Source organism: Chroicocephalus ridibundus, chromosome 9 (genome assembly GCF_963924245.1).
Source record: "Chroicocephalus ridibundus chromosome 9, bChrRid1.1, whole genome shotgun sequence".
Classification (NCBI taxonomy): domain Eukaryota; kingdom Metazoa; phylum Chordata; class Aves; order Charadriiformes; family Laridae; genus Chroicocephalus; species Chroicocephalus ridibundus.
Genome location: NC_086292.1, coordinates 42708693 through 42735910, shown reverse-complemented (window position 1 = coordinate 42735910; position 27218 = coordinate 42708693). Strand labels below are relative to the sequence as shown.

General features: G+C 42.6%; 1 protein-coding gene across 4 annotated transcripts in view; it reads left to right on the top strand.

Annotated features, from left to right (window-relative positions):
- Positions 1 to 27218, top strand: part of AKAP13 (A-kinase anchoring protein 13) — a 224436-nt gene that overhangs the window by 76305 nt on the left and 120913 nt on the right. For all 4 annotated transcript variants that reach the window (XM_063345530.1, XM_063345532.1, XM_063345533.1 and 1 more), the window contains 2 exons: positions 6132 to 6279; positions 16516 to 16812. In XM_063345530.1, coding sequence (XP_063201600.1) covers positions 6132 to 6279; positions 16516 to 16812 — 445 coding nt within the window. The remainder of the gene's footprint in view (positions 1 to 6131; positions 6280 to 16515; positions 16813 to 27218) is intronic.

Sequence of the window (27218 nt, the reverse complement as noted above, 5' to 3'; positions counted from 1 at the left end):
AATGTAGGACCCATCCCCAGATTCCACCCCTCTGGGTTAAGCTTCTGTTAACCTGGGAATAGCAGCCTTGGAAGAGTTTGCTGGATGTATATTTTTTTTCTTGCTGTGGAAGAACAGCATCCCTGGGTATTATGAGCCAGTGGTGATAGCGCTCAGTGACTGCATCACGGCTGACTGGCCAGAGCACTTAATCAGACCTGGGAAAACTGGGATCCAAGCCTTTCTCAATCAGAAGGGTTATTTCAGGAGACGAGAGTGCTGTCATGTTTGCTCTAAAAAATAGTTGCCCAAACTCCCATCTGCTTTTGCAGTCAGGAGCCCGTGCGGCCGCACTTGATTTTGTTCTGCCCAGAGATGTCCATGTGTTGCGGGTGTCCTTTCCAGAGGTGGTTCTCCAGGGGGTTGTGTGCGTGTTTGCACCAACCCGAAATAACCTTAGATGGGAGGGATCTTCCAGGATGCTCAGCCGAGACAGGGACACTCTCTGGAAGCAGTTTACCTGTTGACCTAGTGTGCTGGCAGAGGTAGATGGTAATGGATCGTTGAGCATCTAAACAATTATATTTTGCTGTTTTTCTTGCGGGATGATTTCTGCTACTTTTTCTAAAGTTGCCTTTTCCATCCTCCAGCTGCTTTCAGAGTGTTCTGCAGTTGTCAGTTTGAGGTGGAATTGTCTCAACTTTCCCTCTGATTTTGTCTAACATAATTATTGTCGGTCCCACGAACTTTCCAAAGAAAATGTAATGTGATTAAAAAGCCAGCTTTTGCTTTAAAAGCCATTTGTATGAAAAATACTCGGTGTGTTTGACCCACGATTTCCATTTCATTGATGGGGAAACTCGAAGCGCAGGGATGTGAAAGGACTTGCCCCTCCTGCTGTGATTACAGCCCCATCCTGTGTACTCTGTGTTCAGCAGTAGCTGGGGTAACAGCAAGTTCCAACTCCATCTAAAAATGAATAAATAAAGGTACCAATGAGCCTGAATTCCTTGAAGGAGGAGGAAGAAACCACAGCTGTGATTTTGTGCTGTCCTCCTGGGTACAGTGCAGCTCTCTCTGGAGATATTTAGAGCTTCCCAAAGGGGAAAAAAAAATCTGTTTCAAAAGCATATTTCTCCTTTTGTGCCCCAACATAATGCAATAAGCAATGACCCAACAAGGCTCTGATTCATGTTATGAATAGCGGAAACAAAACAAAACTTGTTGCAGTGACAGGTTACGTTTACTCATCTAATCCAGTGCCTAATCCAGCCTCTTTAATAAAGCACCATAACGCCGTCTACAACAGCCCTTTAGAAGGAAATACATTGGGAGGGAGGTTTCTTTCCTTGCTTGTGCCTCTCTAACCCGTGTAACATATGGACTTTTCTGTTCAGCAGAATTACACTGGCTGCATTTTACCTGCAGCTGGAGATGGCGGTGGTCGTCAGCGGCAATTTTTCTTTTCTGTATAGAACAAAGTCAGGATTCCTGGTTGTTAGTGTTTTCTCGTTAAAAGCAGAATGCTAAAGTAATGCATGCGTGCTTCAGGGTTGCTATCTAACACACACTTTGGTTTCATAAGTATTTTTAGACTGTGTGTGTGGGGAGGTCAGAGTGGGTGGTTAGTGGGTTAGATAACTCACTTCAAAATTCCCAGTATGAGCCATGAGGGGAAAGCCAGCTTCGAAATCACATGCTTCAGCTATAAAAATACAGCCTGCGTTTTTTTCTTTTTTTTTTCTTTTTTTTTTTAAGAAACTTTAAAATTTTGTTAGCCAAAATGCTAAGAATATTTTTTCCCTTTGTAGGCTGTCACAGAGAAATGTACCTGTTGCTGGTAGAACCAATATCCCTCAGGGAAAACTCCCCCTTGCCAGCTAAACTCATGGTTTTCATCTCGAGGTCTTGAATTCTGCATTTACCAGGGTTGTCCTCGTGGCCCCAGATGATGACCATTTCCCCAAAACCAGACAGATTTCCAGAGCCTAAAGCGGAAAAGAAAGACCTCTTTACATGCTTAAAACAATTATTTCTTTTTAAAAAGTGCATAGTATTTTTGAGCTGGTAATATAAGTGATCTTAATTCTTTTGAGCTTAAAGATTTTGTTTGCTTCATTGTCACTTCCAAATATTACTGAGGTCATCTATTAAAAAAAAACCAAACAAAAAACCAAACAACACAAGCAAACAACAGAAAAAACCACCTTTGAAGGTAAATAGTTCATTGTAACGGGCACAGAAACCAAGCCTGAGAAAGAAGAAATGATTACGCGGAGTTGCTCGTACTTTGCCTACACCCAATCCGCGTGCCTTTAACGGCAGCATTGGAAAAGGTGGATTTGTCATAATGCCGGCAAAATACACTGACAAACAGGTGCGTTGTCTATCTCATTTTGGTTTTTAGACCTACTAACAGCGTTTGGGCCTTTTTAGAGATAATTGCATTTCTGCTGCCTTCACTACGCCAAAGGTTCAGAGATGGGCCACTCTAAAATCCCTTTCTGAATTGTTTTATAATAGTTTAAAGCCCAAGGTCAGGCTTGGCTTTTCCAGCGCAGCCATGCCTTGGCGAGGCAGACCTGCTTTCTCCCTTCGGTTTAAGGAAGGGAATGTATTTAGAGGAAAGAGCCACATCCACCTTCTTTACATCCCATTACAGCTATCCGAAACCAGAGATTTTCAGATCCGAACGAGGGAGAGGGTGACCTCTTTCATGAATGGACCAAAATGGAATGTTTTCATTTCCAGTGGGCTTTAAGCCAAGTAAATATTAGTCAATCCAAACCAGTTTTGAAATTAAATTATTCTTATTTGTTGGAGCATTCCGGAGAATGACTTTGATCTGTCTGTGCTTTCACCAAAGGGATATTGGCAGGCTGGCCTCCCATTTCTAGCCATTCGGGATGAAAGAGGGGTTATAATAACCACCTTGTGTGGCAGTGATACTGAACAGATGACATTTTTTGGACAATATTAAATGAATAAAGGTAAACATACTTCAATTAAAATGTTTTTGGAGGCTGAATACAATAGGGCTGTTGGAAAGTCTTCTATGTGGGTTGGAGGAATTTGGCTGTGTTCGTAACTGATTTTCTTTAACTCCAAAAATGTTGGAAATGGAGGGGTTTGTTCTGTGTGTTATTTCCTTTTCAAATAAATACATTGTTTGAATAGAACTTTTAAAAATCAAATTAAAATTGGCAGTGGACACCGAAATTGTTAATAACTGGGAAGTAGAGACGTGCGTTGAAGGAGGATGGTCTTTCTCATTTAGCGTTTCTCTCTTTGCGCCTGGGATCTCAGATCCCATCACGGACGATGAGCTGTACAGTACAGCTGAGGGTAGCTCAGACGACACCTGTAGGTAAACCAAAGCACACAGGAGTTGAGTGGGACATTATTGGTCTCACTGAAGATACTAAGGTGCTTAGTTATCATAATAAGGATATTGGGTGTTCCCTGTCAGTCTTTTGCTGGAGGGTCCTCCACAAGAGGAGGAGGGAGCGGAGCTGAAGAGCCTTTTAAATTGGTATCAGCTGATGATAATTTGTGTTCTCCCTAGACTTAAACAATACCTGAAATAAAATATAATTATAAAGAGTCAAATAATGTGGTTGGAAAGGACTGCTGGAGGTCATCTGGTCTGATCACCCTCCAAAGCAGGGACACCTTCAAAATTAGGTCAGGTATGAGAAGTTCAGCTATCTTTTTTTAAATCCCTGCTTAGACAGATTTCAGGTTATGTGGAACCTCTGGTGTTGAGGTTTCTTTACACATTTTTTTTACACATCTTTACAGATTTTTTGTTAATAACTAAATATGCAAATTGGCTTTTGCAACAGCACTGCAAATTACATTGCTTTTCCTTGAAATGTGAGAAGTTTGCCTGGATAGACAGGTGTCTTCTCACGTGCACTCTGTGCGGATTTGCTTTCCTTTCACAGGAATTGGACTAACTGTACTTGATTTCTGAGTTAAATAAAAGAAAAATGTCCTTTAACAGCCACCACTTTAAACAATCGTCCCCGTTGATGAGTGTCCTGAAATGTCACCTGCATTTTAAGTCCGTTTAAGTACTTTGTATGTTCATGCCTTAAGGGAGGAACAGTTTGAACAAAGACGGATATAAAAACTAAAGCACAAAGGGTTTGTAGGTTTAAACTTAAGCTTTTGTTTTTTTGAACATCCGCTCAAAACAGGATCCATTTGCTTGAAATGGAATATTTAGTTTTCAACTCAGCATGTGAACTGGTCATGCTTGAATTTAAAGCCTGATTTATTTCTTTTTGCACCTGTTTTTATTTTAACACTGACTACATACAATATATACTTTTGCTACATGGTTCCTTTCTCCCCAGCTGGAAGTCTGGTCTGATATTATCACGTGAGACCTTCCTAAAATATACATTTGTAACTCTGCAACCTCTGGAAATGTAAACTAGACTCACTTATCTTTTTTGAATTCATAGTTTTCTTTCCTGTGTGTTATAAGACTGACCCATATATTTGTTTTTAAGACCAGGGCCTGGTTGTGCTGCACTGCAAAACCTTGTTTCTATCAAGACAAGGCGCAACCCCTGGCAAGAGGTGCCAGACAGGCCAGACCAGAGGAGGAGAACTGGACACGAACTTGGGGGAGGAAGCTGTGCTGGGGTGTAAAAGGAGCTGAGATGAGGGAGAACAGGGGGAGATGTGAGACGGAGCGCGGGAGGCGATGCTAACGCGGCTCGGGTGTGCAGGAGGGCTTGGGAGTCTGGGATTTTTCTGCAGTAGTTATATTTGACAAAGAGAAGGGACGCACTGAGTGATCTTAAGGAGAAGGTTTTAAATGAAACGACATGCATATCCTGTTGGATATGCAAATTAGAATTACATAATCTGCAAAAATAATAATAATAAAAAAAATCTTTTCCAGATTTGCAGCCTTAACCATGTGCTCCGTGGGGCGGTGGTGGAGAGCTGGCTAATGCGGCTGGAGCGTAAATCTGGGGCATCCAGCTGGTTTTGATCTTGGTAGAAAAGGGGCAGAAGGTCACATCACAGTCTGTTGTTCTCTGTGTCTCGCAGTTTATATAATTCTTTGGGCAGATAAATGATGTAGGGTGCGATCAAATGAACATGCTTTGCTTAGTGCTGGAGTAACTGCAAGCCATCCTCTTTCCTTGCTTTCCCTTCCCCATGGAAAACTGAAGTTGGTGGATATTGCTCCTGTTCTTGTCTATGCAGGTGTATGAATTTGTGGGTGTATTTACGATGTCCTGTGCTGGGTTAACTATGGTAACGTGTGCCCTATATGAACATAATTTTTGCTGAGAGCAAGGATGGACAAAATGATAGCATATGCTGAGATACTGAAAAAAAGATTCCCTAAAACTAAGCAGGGAGCGTTCAGCCAGCAGACCACGACAGATTTCTTTTCAGGGCTTGAAGAACTGCTGGTTTTGATAATGTACAGAGCTTTTCACCAAGGCATGAACTTACAGATAGGTGAGAAGAGCTACCACTGTGTGTACAGCCACAGTTATTGGGTTTTATTTATAAGGAAGGTGGAAGAAATCCGAGTGGATATTAAACTTTCATATCTTTATGTGTTTATGGATTGCAGTGAGAGATGCATCCAGTGACTAAGTTGGTTACACTGAAACTATCAACACAATGGCTAGTTTGGACGGAGAGAAATGTGAACACTCAAGCAAGAATTAGGGAATTTGTTCAAATTTATGAAGACAGAAGCAATTTTAGGCTGCTGTACCAATTCTGTTGTTTTAGCTGTGCGTATGTGCAGGGATATGTGTATATATATACGTGCGTGTGTGCGTGTATCAAAAAACCCTGTGTGGGGTGCGCGCTTGTGTTTGTCAGACTTGGCATGATTTCACCATATTAAGTTGCTATTTTGAATATACCCTTGAGATTTCTACATATCTCTTCCCAGAGCAGCGCTCAATATATTGTCTAGCTGGTTGGCTGGCTGTGATGCTGAGAGGCATGCTAAGGATGACTTGCATGTCTGAAAACTAGCATTGGCCCCGAGTTGTGCGAAAGGAGTGTATGAACAGGGAGCAGCAGCCTTGTGTAGAGAAGTTTGTTTAATATAATGCAGTTCTTGCAAATGTAAACCTAACCATTTTTCTTGTCCTTTTTTCTAGGGTGACTCTGTTATTACAGTTCAGCTGACCGAGGAAGACAAAGTTGAAGATGATGTAGTTTTTTACTTGGTCTTCACTGGGTCAACTGTCCAACACTGCACAAGCACGAGAAAGGTTAATCCTGGGAGTCTGGAGACAATTTCTCCTGGTAAACAATTGCCTTTCTTTGGATATCAGTGTATCAGTCTATGAAATTTGATTGATTCAAGTGGACTTAAATATAATGCTGCTTTGTTGGTTTTCTTTTTGCTCATTTACACATGCACAGAGAGTAGAAAGTATGGTTTGGATGACTGCTTTTGGCTTTTACAAATCTCTCGCTTGATTTCACTAGAATTATATGACTCTGATACTGCAATTATTTAACGTGTAACTATGGGATTCTATTGTAGAAAATACATAGTTGTATTTCCTCAGAGTAAAAAGCTTTTAAATGTGAGTAAAATATTGGAAGATACATTTGCAAGGTTGGAGATGCTGTTGTCCCTATGGTGTACAGCCCAGTAAGTCGTAGCTACACTCCGGATCTGTTTAACTCGGTGAGGTTCATTGCTGTGGTCCTGGTGAAATACAGCACTTTTCCCCAAAATCCTGTCACGCAGATCAGTGCCAGCACAGAGTCTCTGAAACTCTTGCAGTGTCAGGCAAGCAAATGGTGCTTGGTGCCGTCCCTCCTGCACAGCCGGTTCGGATGGGGTGGGTTTTCGCATTAAAGCCCACCACTCTTTTTAAGCTTTCGTGCCCTTAACGAAACAAAACAAATCAGCGCAGCATTTTCCTTTGGTGACTTCAGGACCGTGGGAATGAGCGTGTTCCAGGCTGCGGTCCTTACCATTAACCTTTCATTCTGACTTGTTGCTATGCAGCACATTGATACTACTGTGAGAAAACGCCTGGCATTTTCACTATACACAGCATAGCTTAAGTGATCGAGTGTATTTCTTGGTTTTGCTTTTTTATCTCTCTTGAAAGTATTACTTTATGAGAGATGCACGTGAAGTAAAATTAGGGCCAAGGAGTTTTTCCTCCTGGTGACGAGCAGCTAAAAGTTGGCCACTGTATTTTTTTCATTTCCTCCTCTTTCTGTGCTCTTCAGGTTGTTCAATTGGCTTGGGAAGAGAAGTCTTTTTATGGTTACTGTCGACTGGAGCCCCATGCAATCAATTAGCTTAGTGCTTATTTTCTTCCAGAGGAGGGAGCAGAGGGGGTGACTCCTTCCCTGCTTTTGTGTGGTGGGCGCACGGCTCTGCCAGCCCTGCTTGCAATGACCTCACCTCCCCCTCGGGACCGCCGCTGCCTCGCCAAGAAAGGGACTGAAAAGCTTCAGTGTTCCCCTTCAGCCTGCGCGGGAACCGGCAGGATTGATGGGATTTCCGGGCAGGAGCGATGTCCTGACATCCTCGGAGCAACAGTGGATGCGGCTGGGGCAGTGGCTGCCAGGTGGTACCCGGGGCGATGCTCTGGGCTCTCTCTGTCCTGCCAGCCCCAAATGTAACTGAGTCACTGGTTTTGTCACTGTTAGTGGGAAAACTGACTCTGCTCCTGTTTGAAAGGGAAAGAAGGGAATTGCTCTCAATTCTTCCTTTGTTTATAATGGGCTTTTTTTTTTTTTTTTTAACCTGGTAAAGTTGTGATCTCGTGGTGTAGGATGCCATGTAGGGATGGCTGCTGTCTCAAGTGCAGCTTGTATCAGGCAAAGATTTAACAGACCTCACGGAAAGGTAGTCCTGTTCCTGCCAGATAGCACTGTCTGGGGCTGTGGTGCGAGGGAAGAGGTGACATCTCAGATGTAAGAAGCCATTTGGATAACATCCTCTTCTGTGCTCGTACCTTATCTTGGAGAAACAACATGAGAAAAAAAAAAACAACTTTACTAGTGAAGAGGGTTCTGGGTAGAAGCAAACTGGGAGAAAACAGCTTTTTTCATATCCTCTGCTGACACCAATGTGTTTGTCCAGTGTTGCATCAGCACTGACTACTCTGATTTCAATAAAAGCATGACTTATTTCAACCCAGCTCTTCCTCCTCCTCCTCCTCCTCCTTCCTGAACTCAACAGTGAATCTGTAATCGTGTGTTTACACTGTATATTCAGCCAGTTGCCTTGGAGATGGCTGTGGTGACTCAGAGCTGGTGTTATTTGACCTCACTGCAGGATTAGCCATGAACAAGAGACACTGTGTGGGAGACCAGCCCTCGGTTAAACGTCCAGGCCTGGGCAGTTCACAAGTGCTCTGGAAGGAAACTCTTGCAAACAGCTTTTAACCAAAATCTCATCCTTCGCTTCCAGCTTTGAGCATCTTTCATTTGTCCCTGCAATGCAAAACGCGTTGCACATCCCTGGGAGCACAGCCACTCCTTGGGGACATCTCAGGTGGAGGAAGGAAGGGCTGATTCACTCAAGAACATGCCCAGCCCCTCTGCCAGCCTGCCTTGAACCTCCTGTGCTTCCCTTCTGGGTTTGGAGACTCTTGTCCTCCTCCCAAGTCCCCAGAGTTTCATATGGTCCAGAGGGGGCTTCAGATGAAGTTCGTCGGGGCCTAGGGTGAAAGGAGTAACCATAATTCAGTTAAGGCTAATGTAAAAAAAACCCACCACTTTTTAATGTTTTTTTTCTTGACTTTTTCAGTAGTTTTGGTTATGTATGAAGGCGTAAAAAACAGAAAGAGAAGTGTTTTGTTTACATCTGCTGCCAAAATTAAGTAGAATGTTTTAGCAAAGCTTTGAAAGGAAATCACATTAAAAAAAAAATCTCAACAGCAGAAGGTGGTTTTAGTCGAGAAATTAAAGAAAATGGAATGGAAATATAAACTGTTAGAATACCTCCTAAATTATCATTGTGTGTGAAAATTCTCTACATCCTGACAGACCTTACCTAAATAAAAGCTTACAATTGCAGAGTCAAATTACTGCTGCATTTTATATAATTACTACAGCAATCTGCCTTTCTTATGCTGTCTGTATCATCAGCCTTAAATATTGAATATATATTGTTAAGAGTACTGTTCAAATGTAAGCTTTTATTTCTGTGCATAATAAAAGAAAGGAGTTCTGATTGTAAATTTATGGGAGCAGGTTTTTTTACCTGAAGATGTGGCTAAATGTAGAATCAGAAGTCCCTCAAAGGATTAAATACTACCTGTATTTTTGCACTTTCTCGGAAGGATGGGGTGGGGTAGTTATCCTGCCCCACTCTTGACTGCATTACGAATTCAAGGGAAATAATTTCCCCTTCTAAAGAACAGATTCTCATCGGAGCTGATCTGTCATAAGTTGGAAGTATCAAAATAAGCTGCTGTGTTACAAGAATCAGGCAGGGGATGATGCTTTGTGTGCCTCCAGTAGCTCTTTTGCCAGCCTAAGGAAAAACAGGTTTTAGACCATCGTCTACCTAAGCTTCTGTTTGCCTTGGTGAAAAGGTACCAAAATCTTGTTTAACTCTTGCTTTACTGTCGCTGTTAAAATGCTTGTATTTCGAAGTGATCTGGTTCAAATTCTCCATAACTGAAGAAGTTTTCCTCAGTACCAGAGGCACTCTGTAGTTCCGCAGAACAATTGTCTCACGAGACACTTCCCACACCAAAGCCCACCTGTGGGGCAGGCAGAGATGCTGTGGCACTGGATGTTTCTCTAGTTTGGCTATCAGTAGTTGCAAAAGCTTGGTCGCTGGAGTTTGGGTATTAAGAAACTACCAAAAGTCTGAGCAGGGAAAGATGCAGAGAGATATGTTGGCTCTGCTGCTACGGCTAAACTGTTGTTGCTGCTGAAATTGTATTGTTGGGGATGGATGTGTCTACTTATTTCATGGATGCTCATCCTGCTTAGTGTTGGTCATAAACTGAGCTTTTCAGCAAGTCCTTATTACTCTAACAACTGAGACTGTCATGATATTTAATACATTTTTCTTCTTCCCAACGTCTCTGTAGAGTAGAGAGGGTAACTGAGGCATTGAATGGCCAAGCAGATTGCATGTGGTAGTGTAGAAAGTCTGTGTTCAAGCAGGGAAGTGAAACTCCATTGCAAGAAAACAGCCTAACAGCCTCATCGCCTGCCTCTGCTGCTAGAGCAGCTTTTCCCCGCTGGAAAAAAAACTCCACCAGCTCATAAAAAAAAACAAAACCTTAAATCATGATCTGGCAAACAAACCAATGAAAGAAGGAACAACCTCATCCCTGTCCACATGAGTGAAAAGCCCTGACCGCAGCCTGCCGTGGGCAGCGGAGGCATCTTGGCATCGGGAAGCTCTAGGGCAGATTTGGGGAGAACTTTCTCTCAGAAGAAGGCTCACAGAGCGAGCTGGTGTGCTGGGAGCTCGAGTGTTTGTGTGGTGCATCTAGTGCAAGTTGGGTGCTGTCACGATAATGGCTGCATTATTGGGCACAAATTTTGCTTTGCATTTAAAGACTGGAGTGTAGTATCTGGGCGAGGCAGAGGAGCTCAGTGGAGGAAAATAGGAAGAGACAATCCAGTACTGTAAGTCCAGAGCTGCAGCAGCTCCTCATCAACCAAGTGAAGGGTAAGAAACACCCTGTCTGTGAGCTGAGTCACTGAAACAATAACTAAGGTCATTTTGTGAGATATAACTGCCTTCGTGTGTACTGTTGCAATGTGTTCCAGCACTCTGAGCCTTTGCTCTGGAATACCTACATCACTTATTCTTACTGGTTGCTCTCAGAAGATGCAGGATTCCTGCGTGGGTTTCAGAGGGGAGGAGGAACAAAATTAGAGGCAGGAAAAGGGCCTGCGAGGCTGTCTGTCTGCTGGTAGCTGGTTGTCAGCAGTTTCCACGGGGCTGAAACACTCCCGCGTACTCCAAATGCCTTGACTCACCAGGAGCTTCCTCTCCGTGCTTAAGCTAAGGTGGAGAAGCAGGTTCAGTCTTTTACTTGTTCTTAATTCCTGTAGTTCTCAGATTATTTTTTTCTCTACTTTCTTTCTGCTAGTTAAAAGGATAGACTAAAATTAATTTCAATTAGCTTGCAAGTATCTTCCTTTCAAACTTTTATTTCACTGTGAAATCCTTTACATATGTTCATGTTTTATTCTCTTCTACCGCAGACTGTGTTTTCCCCTAGGAAACAACTTTTCATAGAAAAAGCTGTATTTCATGAAATACAATCTTTGTACTGGTAGACCAAAAGGGTAAACAAGTTGCATAACAAATGACCACTTGGCAATACCAGTTGTGGATTTGAAAATACTCTTAATTATGAAACAAAACCCCCCTAAAATAGAATAAAATAGCATAGCCAAGAAGACTTTTTGCAGTCCATCCTCTTTGGTGTACTTAATTGCTTTAGGCAGTGTAATTAAAAGGAAATGATGCCAGTTCTAGATGACATCAGTCACAGGAAAAAGTGATTGAATCTGTATTGAAATTATTTATGATGTAATGTGTGGGGTCTTACACTTCTATAGATTTTTAGAACATCTGCAGTATATAAAGGGCTTTAAAAAAAATCTTTCTGCGCTTTCCATATTAATGGTTGAGGGTTTAAAATGAAAAACAAAGGCTCCTGTCTGTTACTGGTACTGTGCCTATGCATTTCATAAAGTTTCCTGTGTTGCAAGAGTGAATACAATAACTCTGCAAAGCACACAAATGCACTTCAAAAACGGGCTCTGATTTTTCAGAACCCGAATTTAGGATTTCTGAAGCAGAAAAGAACCACTTTTTGGGTGGTCATGGGAGATCCCTTGATTTCACTGTCCAGAAGCCACCAGATGCCACCATCTTTTGGATGCAGATCCAAGATACTCCATGAGATTCACCACATTTGTTGTGTGGTTTTCCTGTCCTGCTCAAATCTCTTTGTGAGACCTCTTTCAACCCAGCCCCACCATGGTAACTCAGAGGATGCGATTAGCACTGGAGTCCTTAGTCACCTACCAGGCAAACCCAAACATGTGCTTCCACCAGGGCTTTAAATAGCTGCCCAGGCTGGGGGCCCATTGTTTGATAGCTCAAATGTGAATTCTGAAAATAGGAGGTTTGGACAGGATTTCCACTTTTAGAGGAGTAGGAAATGAAATCATGTTTTAGTAAAGCTCTGTTTAGGGGTGTTTTGTCTCCATGTGCGCCTTGTTTAATGAGAAAAAGTCAGAAGGGTTTTGCTGCTGCCCTTTTAACCACAGCCCAGATCGCAGACACGGGTACCAGTTAGATGGCCAGGTCTACGGCCGTACATTAACTTATCTGTAATTACTTAGAGCTCAGAAATCTCCACCTTTTTTTCTGCACATTGTTTTGCATCATCATCACGTAGAGGATGTAGTGCTATCATAGTGATGCATCTCATCTCTTCGGAGAGGCCAGAACCCTGTGTTCTTCCATTTGTTGCTCTTATGTGTTGCCCAAAACAAGTTTCAATAAGTGACCCACTAATGAATTCTTTAGTTAAAGAGTTGCCGTCTCATTTTAAATAATTTTTGAAGCGTGTTTTTACGTGAAGATGAGGAATTTGCTTTGTCACAACAGAAGCAGTCCCTGCGCCCATCTCAGTATAGACTGAAATGGTTTTTAAATTTCTGTATTTTTCCTGCAATGTGTTGGCACTTCTCAAAACAGCTCCAAGTCGTGAGTTGTTTCCAAGCTAAATTTAAAGTAACTGAGAAGCAGAAGGAGAAATGGAGTAAAATGCAATGCAAGAAGAATTAAGGAATGGGTTATTTAACTTTTATCACAGTTAGGCTAGCATAAATGACCGAATTTCATACTGTGGCAAAAAAACCCAATACGGACAAGCCTAGGTATGCATTTGAAGAAGTTCTTCTGTGCAGTCTGGGACATCAGCAAAGGAGAAACACTATTGTGTTTGTCAGAAGAATTAAAATTTGAACTGGGATACTGATGGATGATACCAGTTGGGTGATGTTCGGTATTTCATCGTTTGCTTTTGATTGCTATTTTGGCCAAAGGGCCTGATTGCTGGAGAAGACTGAATGCAATGGGAGCGGTGCTGGGTAGCATCGTGAACCTGATCACGTTGTGAAGCACGGAGACTTCTCTTCCCTTCTGTGAATAAATCTGTGCCCGATTTATTCGGTTACGTGTGTTTTCAGCCTACCAAAATGCAAACCTTTATAAATAGGCTATAAATAGGCTCATGGCTCTTCCTGACACACCCAGGGGTTTTGTTTTGCCTTTTTAATGGGTCAGTATTTTTTTTTTTTGTTCCGCTTCTGGGGAAGGTGTCTGAGGGAGTTAGAGTCATTGATAGCCGAATGCCCCGATGCTTGCAGAGTGCATGACTTGGTGCTTAACCTGTGTTAGGAGGAAGCCGGGAGCAGAAGAGAGATGACCAAGAGCAATAATGTCTGTTCTGGCACTGCCCAGAGCTCTTTGTGATCTTGGGCAAGTTACTGAACCTCGTAAACACAGATTTGGGCTTGTTTTATAGATGATAACCACTTATCTCCAGTGAGTGCCAGAAAGCTTAGCTCACTTCTGCTGATGTTCTGGGAAGAAGGGCTGTTGAAGTTCAGACATTAGTCTAGGCGAAGGAAGCTACGGTCTTTGATGTGGAGAGAAGCGTTGCCCCACTGATGGTTCCTTCAGAAGGTCGTGTACTGGGGACATGTTTGCTTACATCGTTCCTGTGCTGGTTTCAAAGCAGGGGGGCAGAGACCTCTTGAGCAATCTGTTTAGTATTGGCCGCGCTTGTTACTTACTGGCTCCTCTTTCGTTTGAACTGTTTGCCAAAAGTCAGAACCTGTCCCAGACTCTTTTCCCTCCCCAAGTCTGACATCTTCTCAGATGTAGGGAAGGAGAACATCAAAGCGTTGCGAGCGGTTGCCCTTTCGAAGAACATTCCCCAGGGTTTAGCAGGATGCTTGTTTGATCCTGTTAGATGAAAATGGATCATCAGCTCTGTCACCTCCCTTTCAAGACTGTATTAGATATCTGGGGGAATTTCAAGAGAACCGTTGCTGGCTGCAGATCAGGACATGGTCTTTTTGTCACCTCCTGTTGCCCCCTTGGGGCTGGTGTTTCACAAATGCTCCATCCCAGGGAAATTTTTGTGTACATCCATGATGTACTGGTTTAAGGAGACCATGTGTCTTGACTGAGGTTTCTCTAGTTGTTGTCATGATGGAGCTTTTGCTGTCCCACAGAAGAGTTGTTTGGCTTCATGACAAGGAAGTATCTGTCCCAAAGTGTTTTTCTGTAGCTGCTCACAGGCCGTGTTTGCCTTCGGCTTCAACCCTGAAAGTCCACTGGCTTTCTGGCAGGGTAGCTGTATTCTAGGTTATTTTGCAGATGGAATTCTTATGGGAATAGACAGAAAATAGTTTAAAAAACATGAAGTAAAATAAAAGGTTTAGCTTTTCTCATGCAATTAAAGAGTCTCTTATTATGATTATTTTTTTTTAACTCCGCATTCTAGCAAACTTCCACTGCTTTGCATTAGGGAGAGCCAAGTTCGGAGTACTTGCATCAGCTCCCACAGGATAGCATGGCCTTCTTTACAGCCTGCATGTAACTCACTGCTTTTGTGGAGGCTATAAACAAAAGTAATAACTCTTATCTGCTCCTTATTCTGATGTCCTTAGGAAGATGTGCAAAGCAAGTAGTTGTAGGGGGAGGGATGTACAGTTCTGAACTGCGCTAAAGGCAAGTTTCCCCCCAAAGTTGTACCGGCCCCCCGCTCCTCCCTTGAACATTTGAGGCTTCTACTGTGAGGATGAGTGGAGTTTGTGAATGGGTTCATCTGGGCTGCTGAGTTCCCTGCCCGTCCTATTGACTGGAGATGTATTAGAACACACGTGCAATATTTTTAAGAACAGAAATAGGTCTTCCTACCCTTATTCTTTTTTACAACATCAATGCTAGTAAATATATTCCTTCAGCTTTCACATCATCCTTTTGCTAATAGATGCCCGGTGCTGGAAAGAAATAAGTTTTCTCACCTTTCAGCTTCAGAGCCTCCGGGTTGTATTGAGTTGTTGCAGCAACATCCATGTGTGTTTTCCTTCCCTTCTGCACTTGTCTTTGATACCTTTCCAGCTGCATTTGCTCTCCTTAGGAAGCCGCGCAGCCCCGTCTCTGACAATTTTGGTGCTACCCACAGTGTCCTAATAGCAGTTGTGACCTTTCAATTAACTTCAGGATCGCTTCTTTCAGCAGACAAAACCTGTATAGATGCCAAAAGCCTCAGAACAGATTTGGAAGGTTGGCTGAAAGACCATGAAGATTAAGGACATATTTTTCCTTTTGTCAGGGAAATCAACAGCAACGAGCCTCGATACAAGAAGGAAACTTTCCCACTGACCACAAATAGGGGCTTAAATTCAATTTTCAAGCCTTTAAAAATAAATCGTCATTTTGTATTTAATTAAGCAGGGTTTCATGAATGTAGTAGTATGCTGAGGTCATGGGCAAAAAGAAGCTTTTCCAGTAATTAGTGCAGGGTCCATGCTGTTCTGGCAAAAACAGCCATGACGTCAGTCCGAGACTGGAACAAAAACTGTGCCGTACGGTGAACTTGAAACACAAACCTTATTATTGAAGGGGCATGCCGGACAATTACAAGTGCTGGTTGTGTTGGATACATGTTATATTTTTCCTTTTAAAATTGCAAAAAGGTGTTGTGGGTTTTGTTGATTTTTTTTTTTTTAATAGTTTCTGAGTCAATGAAACTGCTGCTATGCCAGGGCGTCTTTTCTCCTGTTTCCTCTGCCCTAAATAAATAAATAAATTTAAAGTTATTAAACTCCCACCCTCCTTGTTTTGTAAATATGGAAAGTGGCCACTTCCATGTTTTTATTTAGCAGAAGCAGCTTGGTTTTACTTTTGTCTTGTGAACCCAAATGCAAAGGGCAGGTGCAGCAGCGAGCCTGAGATCCAAGGGCACGCACAGGGCATGCCTGGGCAGGTCGTGCTCTCCTAGCCATTTAGGTCTTTCTTTTAGGTGAAATTGCAGTGTTTTCAGTACAAGCCAAGTGTTGTGACAGCATTTGGAGTACGTGGTTTTGCGGCACTCCGATTCTAGTTTCTGGGGAGTTGCTGGAGTCCTGCAGAGCTGGAAAAGAAAACTTTGACCGTGTAATCTGGCTTTTGGTATGTTGGCAAAATCCTCAATTACTTAACTCTCTTGAGTTTACTTGTCGCTGATCAAAAATAGCCTGGTCCGATAAGGCTTATATTACTTGGTTTATATTTTGTCAGGGAAAAGTTACACATCTTTTCCTTTTAAAGTCTAAAGGAAATACTGATGATAGGTATGAACTCCCAAGAGAGTGTTTAATTTAGAGTTGTGATCTTCAATAACTTGCTCTTACCTGATTTAAGGTAAAGGCTATGTGTGTCAAAGGAGTTGCTCTGTTGTGTTTCTTCAGCGCATGCAATTGTTCTTTTTCACCATTTCCCTTGGTTTTATTTTGCAGGCCATGACTGCTGTGAGACAGTGAAGGTGGCACTTTGTGCCTCTAGAGAAGGTCATCCTGTTCTGATTGTGGCAGAAGAGAGTTTCCAGTTTGTCCAGGATGAAGCCTATGATGCTGCCCAGTTTCTGGCCACCTGCGCCGGCAACCAGCAGGCACTAAATTTCACTCGGTTCTTGGACCGCTCGAGACCACCCGCCGCCGACGTGGACTTTTTGGATGAAAAAGTGGCTTTGGCATTTCGACACCTGAAACTGCCACCAGAATGGAACGTGCTGGGAGCGGACCAGTCCCTGACCGGTGAGGACCTCTAGGGCATGCGTGAGACTCATGGGTGAGAGGTAAAAAGCCAGGGAGAAAGGTTTTCCAAAGCAGAAGGGTTCCCAAAACTCCACATGTCTTTCAAAAGGTGTGTTGGCCTCTGTGCTCAGAGGTGGGATGGGATAAGCACCAGCATGCCCCTACTACATCTCCATCCTGTGCTTTGCACTTCAGCTGCCTTAAAACATAAAAAGCACTGATGTTTTCGCTGTGTCTTCTTTTATGAAATAGAACAAGCTGTTGTAAATGGTCGGTGTTTTAAAACACACCCTGAAGGGCTGGGGTTTTGTGTGTATGCAGTGTTATGAGTATCAGCATCACACTTCTGAGATTTCCTGAAAGAAACCAGTCTGTGTGTAGAAAGTCTGATGCTCCTGCAAATATTACTCTTGTGCCACGAACTCGGCACTTTTGGTAAAAGTTGGTTTCACAGCACATGTGCAAAGTGACAATAATGTGTAAAATATATCTAATTTTTCTTGGAGAAGTTGGGGATCTGCCCCTGAGGATTTGTATCACATCCCTGGTTGGGTACCAGCTGTGCGAACACAAGCGCTCCCCAAAATAAGCCTTGGACAATTTGGCATATGAAATGCGAAGGTGGGAGAGCCTGACTAATGGTAGCCCTTAACCATAGCGGAGAGGGCTGCCGAGAGCTTATAAATAAACCCCAACGCTGGCCCAAAGTCTCTGGCGACTGCCGGAGCAGAGGTGCCCAGGTGTTCGGGATGCTGTGGCACATCCGTGTCCTTGGAGTTCTGCTTTTTTTTTTTTTTTTTTTTTGTCACAGAGGAGCTTAAGGAAGCACATTGATGCACCGGGGGGGCTAGTTCCAGTGTGTACAAATTCTTACTGTAAATTATCAGGGTATTCTGGCAAATAGTTGCACTTGAGGAATGTGGCTGTGAGGTATCTGTTATCTTTTATAGGGTACAATGACATAAACACATGAAGAGGAAGGGGACGGGGCTTGCTCAGCGCGGCAGGCTCAGTTCTGCTCGCAGCACCAGGGTTTTCTACGGGAGGTTTTCTTCTCTTTTCTGCTTTATTTTTCACTGACTTGCTGACTGCTTTTGGAAACCTGAATACACAGGCAGTCAATTGGAGCAGCGTTAGCAGACGTTAAAAGATTTGATCATATTTAATGGTTTCTGGATAGAAATTCAGATGCTGACACATGTTTACAAGGAGATAAACACTTGGTGTTTTTTTCCTCTGTGTGGAAGACACTGATGTTTCTTTCCGCATTTAAAAAAGTTATGATAATGCTGCCGTTTCTAGTTTAAGTCAAAGGGATCTTAAGTTAATGAAAACTTTGATTGAAGCTCTGAATTGTCGCTGATTTTGCAGGAAGGCTGAGATCCGGTTTCTCTTTTTGACTTTGATTATTCTTTGGAAAATCAGCACTTAGGGAAATGGGGCAGTGGGATTTACATTGATCTGCTCAGCATGCGCTTGTGGGCCTGGAAGTCGTGATGGTGTGGGGCTCTGAATGCTAATGGACCTGTAGAGGATCCATTGCATCCACAGTGAGAAGGGGCAGCTCTGCAGTGCTGGGCATTTTGGCACCTTGTGAGGTTTTTGTAGAAAAACGTGTTAAGTGAATAAATATAATGGCACTAAACACAACTTTCATCCAAGAACATTGGTGCTATAAAATATATTTCCTTGCAGGAAGTCCTTTCATAATTAACTGAAAAAGGGCAGTTTATTGATGTCTTGGTCTTTCATCTTCTGATCAGCTTATTTGATGGAGGCAGATTTATCTGGTAATTTTTTGCAGTGAGCTAATTATACATAGGGAATTTGGGGGAACTTTTGTGATTGTGGTGGGAAGGATTTGCATGTGTAAGCATCCTTTTGGTCATGGAACTCTGTTTTCCTAGAGCAAGATGGAGGAGATGTCTCTGATTTAGGATGGAGCAGTAGATTAGAAAAACCTCTGGGGTAAAAAGTTGCACCCTGCTGCTGGTGGTTGTGGGTTGATTTGTGTGGGGGAGAGAGAAAAGCACAGCAAAGATTGAAGCTGTGGGAGCATGTGGACAATTACATGTGTTCTGGCCAGTGCCCCTCCAGTGGGACACCCCGTCCCGCGCTGCGTCACTACCTATGAACAGCTATTCCAATTCATATTTCACATTTCGCTAAATGTCAGCCCCAGATACTTCAAATAACCTTCTTGAAGGAGAAAATACTATAGAAATGAGAACAAAAGAAAATGTCAGAGCCCGTCTTGAAAGATTTTTTTAGCGCTGCCTCTAAGCTGGCATGTCTCTATGGGCTCTTGTGGGTTGGAAACAAAACGCTGCTGTTTAGCAAAACCTCTGAAGGCAGGAGCAAGCCGGGAACCCCAGCCAGCTCCCCGAGTGCCGCAGCTTGATGGGGAACTGCTGTTCAGAGATGGCTGTTGCTGTCAAGCGTGTTTAAAAGTTGATTTTTCTAAGGGCTGAAGTTGGAGTCTAGCTTGTACAAAACCAGTTAGGAAGTAATGGCCTTTCTGCAGGCAGAAGCCAGGTAGAAGATCCACCACCAAGCACAACTTTGTGCTGATTTTTGGCGAGGGGATGGCTCTGTGTGGAGGCTTCTCCTTGCTTTTGCCTGCACCCAACCCTGACCAGTCTTTGAGCAGAGGGCAGGGAGTTCATTGCCGTCACACCCCCCAGAGAGCAGAGAAGCTGCTAAAAGTAACGCCCAGCTCCGTCTGCTGAGGCTGTTTAACTCACCATCCGTGTCAGTAGGTTTGTGCAGTGCAAAGTGAATGGTTAAGGTCCACACACTGAGGAGGAGGAGGAGGAGGAACATAACAGCCCATATACCCCCAGGTGCCAGCAGACTGGTGGTCACATCATTAAAATGATCTTCAGTGGTTTACATTCATCCATTTATTCATAGAATGGTTAGAGTTGGAAGGGACTGTAAAGATCATCTAGTTCCAGCCCCCTGCCCTGGGCAGGGACACCAGCATCCTCCACCTCTTTTCTAACACATTAGTAGGTTTGACTATTTAGCATGGAAAAGTGCGGGATTACTGTGGACAAAGCTATTTGAGAGTCATCTTCTTGCCTATGTTTTGGTTACCAAACCAAGATCTTCATTCTTTAAGAGTTTCCCATTGCTGAAGATTAAAGGTGTGGTACCGTCATATAGTCAAATTGCTAAGAGCGTGTCCTTTCAGCTGTGGGTTAGAAATACCTCCAAAATTATTTAAAACTGCTGGAGGACATTTGCAAACATTCCAGTGTTCTTTTTTTTTTTAATTTATTTGTATATAACCTACTCAAGTTAGCTGTTGCCATTCGACAAGAGAAGTTTGTTCAGCTTCAGTAATCCTGGAAATCTTAATCTCTTACACACGAGGTTGTCTTTACATTTATTCCTCTGTTATCTCTTTAGACATCATTTTCATTAAAACAAATAGAAAATAAAATGAACATTTCTTCCTGTATTTTCATCAGGGCATTTTCAAAACCCCACTATGTTCATTTGCAGTATTCTTATTAGCTTTTTTTTTTTAATATTGTTCTGGAACAGCAAAAGGCTTTATTACTTAAAAAGAAACTTTCCCAAAATTAAATGCACTAAGCAGCATTGGTTAATCTAATCCTTACAGTAATATTATTGTAGGTATTTGGTTAACTTTGCTCGAACCCAAATATTTACTGATTTATATTACTCTGGTACAGTGTAAAAGACTAAATATGTTAGTGATCACAAGTCCTTAGTTCTTCACCCAAAATCCATTGGAAAAAAAGTGGATTTGTTTGGACCTCAGGAAGCTTTGAATGAACCCTTTGTGCCAAATTGAACACCAGACTATTTTTTTGTAGGATTAGGGCTTTGATGGCGAGCTTTTTGTTCAGCAGCCAGCAGTGTGGAGCGTGGTACCCAGCCTGGTGTTATCACTGACAGTAGCGCTCAGGTGATGGAGAGCAGTGGCTGCGCATCATGAATCCTTGACGGGAAAAGCGAGTTCAGAAAACAGAGTCCTCTCTCTGGAAGTATTTATCAGTGGTCTCATTTTCCAGCTTTTCCTGCTTGCTTTCCTGTGGAAAGGTGATACTCTTGTCCAAATTTCTTAATTCTTTGACCTTCTGATTTGATCCTGATTTGACTTTAATAAGTTGTCTAGGTAACAATTTCTTTATGGAATTTTTTCCCCTTTAATACATATATATATATATATATATATACACAGACACATAAAAGCTGTTCTCTCAAGCTTTTCCTCATGACACCTACTCTCAAAAAGTATACTTAGGTTTCAGGGTGTATTGATCACCATTATATTCCTGTGGAGAAGTAGCACGGTTGACCAACACCTGTGCAGCTGACTTGAAAGCAGAGAAGAAGGCACCTGTGGTGTGTTGGTCCTTTTTCCGGTAGCAGTGGCCGTATTTTTGCTGTCTGGTTTCTTCTTAGGGTGTTGTGCATCTGACTTCTAAGTTGCCTTCCTGCTCTCCATCTCTTTTATTTTTCTTATTCTCCCTGAACCCACCTGCTGTGTAGGAGGCTTGAGGTGCAGCCGCCTACTTGCTATTTGTAGAAGATCTCAGGGACCAAGTCTTAGCTTTTAATCCCTAGCTCAGAGAAAAGGACCCCAGAAAGGCTTGCATTAAGTATCTGTTTACCCACAGATATAAAGTACGCTATAGAGGTCCCAGGTAATGGGACGTGGGGAGAGTAAAATGTCTTCCCGATCCCACTTGGTGCCATGCTAGCAGAACTGGGGATGGGAGCACCTAAGATTCCTGACTTCAGAGGTCCTTGGGCTCCGTCCTCTCTCACTGAGGCAGGCAGAAGATACTCAACCATTTGGTTAGATGAACGGATAGCAAAAGAAAGCCTGACATGTGCCGAGGCTGAAGGAGACAGAGGAAGCAGCACCGTGCATGGTGCCATGGTCCCGCTCAGCTGGCGCAGCAGCGTGTCCTTGTGCTGCAGGGGCAGGGAGAGGATTTGCATTGCAGGTAAAGACTGTGTGTGAACCCCCTTGGGCAAGTGTGTCCTGGCCTTCTCCCTGCACGGCTGCAGTCCTCATGGCTTCTCTCCTGGGGCAGGACTGTGCTCTTCCCCCAGCCATACCCTGTCCCTCTGCAGCAGGCGATTCCCGGGTCTTGCTCTTAATTATCTGTCTATTTGTATGAACTTAAATGGCATCTGCAATTTCAGAATATCCATAATTAAGGATTACTCCTGTTACCATGGTATTCCAAACACAGCATTACTTTCAGGTGCCGTATAATCATGTCCATCTTAATTATTACAAGTGCACTGTAACTTTCTAAAGAACATAGTTGTTACGGCTGTCAAAATAGGGTTATTTACTGTTCTCAGTGGCATTTAAATGTGGTTGTTTAAATGGAACAGATTGTTACACTTTATATCTAGAAATCAAAATTTAATATGTATTCTGAGGATGCATGCAATGTAAATACAGGACTGTGATTTTCTATTTTAAATGACTGAAGGGAAAATAAGCTAACTAGGAAACCAGAACAGAATATTTGGAGGTATGAGTAATGATTATGGCTTGTTTATGTTGCAGAAAAAAAGCAGAAAAAAAAATTAGGGAGGATTCAAGGCTCAGGTATGGAAAGATTGGAGAGCTTAATCCTTAAGGTAACTATTAGTAGAGAACAGATCGCTTTCAAAATCTCTTTTACGTAATATTCTGACAAAACCTTTGAGGAAACATTTTGTTTTGCTTATTAAAAGTAAGCGTGAAATCCAGACCTATGGTTACCATTTCAGCAGCGTGAGCTTTCAGGAGCTGGTTACGGTTGGCAGAGGGTTGTGGTGGTCAACCGTGGAATGGAGCCATGCCGCTGGGAGCGTTAGGGGTAGCATTCCCTTTGAGCTGTGAGATAGTCAGCCACGATTACGAGCATATAACCAGGAGCCCATCTCATTAGATAAAACACTTAACAGCTCCTTAACTATAGGAACGCAGTTACTGACGTCTTGAATACGTACAGCTTCCCAGAAATGCTGCGGATTACACATCTGCGTGCAGTAAGTACTGCTTGGGAAATGAAACCCGTGAGCTCACCAGGTGGGAGGTGGGTAGAGAGGGGAATGCTTCGCCCTGGTCTGAAATAGTCTGGATAGATTTGGGTTACGAGTTTAATAACTGTACACACAAAACCAGTAGGATCTCAGTGCGTAGTGCAATGTGAGTGTCACTGTGATTAGAGATGGTTAATTTGTTCTTTTTACAGCAAGGGAGAATATCTGAAGAGAGAAGATAACAAAAAAAAAAAGCACTTTGTTTTAAAGAAAAAAGCAAAAAGCCTAGAAAAGCTTTCAGAAATAGTTATAATGAAATTTGATTATCAGGAGCTAACGTGTTTTTCCATGAGAGGATGTTAAAGATAAGCAGTTGGTGATGTTTTGCAGACATAAAGCTTCAGTCTGTTCATCTACTGCGCTCTTTTTATCGTTTCTCTTAGAACCCTTTCAGTGTAATAGTGACAGGTGTTCTTTTTGTAGGGTTTCATATCCTTTCCCAATCTGCTGCTCACCTTCCTCTCTGCCCTCTGATAAAGGACTGTGTAGTATAAATTGCCACGATCTTTTCAGTGCCAACAGTGCAAGGTTGTCTGTTCAGCTATCGTCCTCAATAAGATGTACAAAAATCTTTTCCGTACCTAAATTCTCTGCCACCCTCTGCGGTGGCAAATGGGCAGCAGAAAAGAATTTGTGTTCAGGCAGTGTCTGAGATGTGCTGCTCAGTACTCAGATGTACTCTCAGTCTGTGGCTGAGAAATCATTGGCATGAGAAAGTTTCTATTCCCTTTGATATTGGTGGGAACGGGGACATGAAGATCCTCTGGTGTGCTTTGAAAAATTTCTTGTTTATAAGATTAAAAAAGAATTGCTCACACATCTTTTTATTAACTGAACTCGTAACTCCAAACACAGTTTCTTTGCCTTGACCTTTCTTCAGCGCTGTCGTCTGCTGGAGCCTTCCTCGAGGACCTCAGCATCAAGTGATAGCACATGTCTGGTTGTTGTTCCCTGTGTTTCTCCAGGATTGATCAGTGAGAACATTTCCAGCAGAAAACTAGATTTTGAGGCCAGTTTTGATGGTAGATTTCAAAACTGCTGAGTAGATAGGATTCTGGGTGAGAACCAAGTGAAGGTCACCGTGAGAGGAAGACTAGCAAGAGATGCTAGCCAGTCCATGGCTGGCTGTTCCTTGATAAGATGTCTCAGGGCACGGAGGATAAACTGAGCAGTTAGGTGTGGGTTACTCTATATAAAGAGCGATTTTTAAAAAGGAGCAGTATTTTTTTTTCTGTTATTTAATCAGGATTATAATGTAAGTTTTTACTTACAGAGCTGTTTGTGCGTTCTTGGTTGTGTCATACCCAAACTTTTTTTTTTCCTTCAATGCTTATTTGTTTTGTGCTAAAAGCACCTTAAACCTTAATCCTTTACCATTAGCAAAGTACGTTTGTCAGTCTTCTGTGGAAATTTTGTCCTTAGTTACCCGGATAAATTGTCTGTTCATGTGTTACAGCTGCAAAAAAAAAAATAATTAAAAATCTAGTCTTGTGTTTTGCCAGCTGGATTAGAGTGCCCTGCCATTATGGGACAATAATCATAAGTTTCAACTCTTGTCTATTACTAGGAAACGAGAGAGGAACAAAACAACCTTAGCCTTTCCAGTATCGTGTGTCTTATATTTCCACAATTTCCTAATTACAAGAAAATTTTGTTGCCATTCAGAGGGCAGCCATTTTAAGCCCAGGAGCTCATGCTTGATCTGTGGTAGTAGAAGGAGCTCTGGCTGTTGCAAGTTAAAGCTTTCATTATTCTTCCATGCCTGGGGGCGGACATTTTGCACCATGACAAGACTTTGAAATCATTGACTGAATTTCCAACATTTTGTGCTACAAGCTTCATCCCTTCAAAGGTAGGAAGGCTGGTGGGATCTGTCTGTCTTCCTCCTCTCTCCATCCAGCAACACTCCCATACTTGATGCAGACCAGCTCTCATCTTGTTCTGAGTAACACCATACGCCATTAGATATTAGTAGTTAATCCAGCCCACAGATGGCACACGCCTTTTAACTGTAGCCATGGAAGTTTTGCACACTCCAGAACCTTCTAAAGCCATTCCCCGGGGCCCCTGCAGTTGTTGTATGTACAGTACTTTGTCTCTTTGCTGCCATCATCTGTGCCCATCTGTTAGGATGGCCTCATGCCAGTATATATTTTAGGCAGATCTTTCCAAATAGGCCTGGATAGTGTGTTTGTATGTTTAATATGCTCTGGATGGCAACACGCCATGTCTTCTTGTACAGATCTTCTGTGCACGTCGCTGTTGCTCAAAGGCATTGGGGCAGGGCCGCATTCAGTTCGGTTCATTTGTAGACACCTCCATCCAAATGCTGGGACTACCGTGTCCACTATTTAACGATAAAGAAGCTTGTTTTAAAAGAATGGGAAAAAGGTGGGATTTTCAGAAGTTGCAGTCATTTGAGCAGATTACATCAGCGGGGCATTTGGGACAGGTGGGAGGGGACATTTCATCGATGGAAATATGAGATAGAGAGGGGCACCCAGTTGGATCAGGGACAGGATGACAGGATGAGTAGCATCTTGCAAAACTTGCAATTGGTATGTGTGAACCACAAGTTGGTGAGTAGAAGATGCTTCTACCTGACTGTAAGGCTCTCATGTGAAGGAGAGGAAGCATTTTGGTCCAGGGACCTACGCTTATGCTTTTCAGGTCTACACTGCTCAGTTTTGGTGCTGGTCTATCCATTTTAGTTAGGAAGATGATTTTTCCTTTCAACAAAGCTGCTAGAAGAGGAGATCTCATGTGAGAACAGATGTGGTGAGACCAGTGGAATGTATTCTTTATTTGGACGGCAGTCACTTGCTCGAACAGAAGTGCTTTTGTGCTTTCTACGTCTCAGTAGGAAGAGACTCGCGCTGCTTTATTTACACTAGCTGACTCTGCCAGTGTGTTAGTACAGGTAATGTAGGAGTATTGTCCAACTGCAAATTCATTGAGTGAAACCTTGGGCATCTGCTTTTACTCTGGGTAAGTCCCACATGTATCAACACTTTCTCCTTTTGGCACCCTCATCAGTAGCCTTTCCTTTACGTCTGCCTATATGGTGTGTTATTTCTCATTATTCTTTAAGTCCAAGACTGACAACCATGGATTAAGTACCTTGTTGCCCTGTTCATTTCTAAAGCATTACACTTCATAGCACTTAATACCAAAATCCTTGTTGTTACTCTCCCACAGGCTGAGAATTTGTCTCTGAGTGGGCCCAGCTATTCCCTTTTTCTCTGATCAGCTGGAATCTCCATTCAGACATGTTCATGTATTCAGGACAGCATGGTTTTGCTTTACAGTAATCAAGAGGAGGTTAGGGGGAAGGATTGGTTTGTAGCCCAGACACCTAATTTGGAGTCATTCGGAAGAGAGGTGGTGCCAGAAAGCATTCGGTTATTGAATACAGATTAGTTCTTCAGGAATTGATCCAAAATGTCGGGGAAAATTGTGTGTCAGTCAGGGGAGAACTCCCCATTTTTGCTTTGTTTTTGACGAAAGGTCTTAATGATGTCCCTTAAGAAAGCAAGTAAGCAAGAAAAACAGCAGCACTTTGAAGAAGTGATTTCTCTTGGGGCATATTTCTTCAGGAAAAAATACTTAATTAAATCCTAAAGCCGTTATGCACTTGCATTTTTAAACCTTCTGTATAGGTTTGGCTGGCAACCAAATTAATAACCCAATAAATCGTTGCTGTGATATTAAAGGTATTATACCAAGGGTGCTCATTGGCATGGTTTACCGAGACCCAGTTGGTGCTTTTTTGTTGTGTTGTTGCTGCCAGTCAATACTGAAATCCTTTGTTAATTAAAAAGAATGAATTTTTATTTCTGGTACTTTTTTTAACCCAAATGCTTTTGCCCTTCATAGAGAAGTAACAGGCTTTGATCTGCAAATACTGTATTTCAGCAGTGCATCTGGAGCTCATTTCTGGTTGAAGCCTTTCAGAGCATCGTTCTAGGGCTGCAGCTTTTAGAGTAGGGGGACATTTTTCTGAGATGAAAGCTTAGGCTCAAGGGTGACTTTTACTAAATTAGAAGGTCACGGTTATTAAACATAAAAAGCAGCAGTGGAGCTTGCTACTTTGTAAATGCTGCTGCTCAGAATGATAGAGCTACTGTATAAAGCTGAGAAAAGCTGGTCTGAGGCATAATCAAGACGGGAAAGCAAAATCTTCAATTTTTTTGTCTACACAAGAGGTTAAATTGTTCTCTTTTATAACTGCTTTAGTTTTGTGCTTCAAATGCAATTGATTTTTGCCATGCCTTGCGACAAATCAGCGTCCCATTAAATAACAAAACTTGTCCATTCCT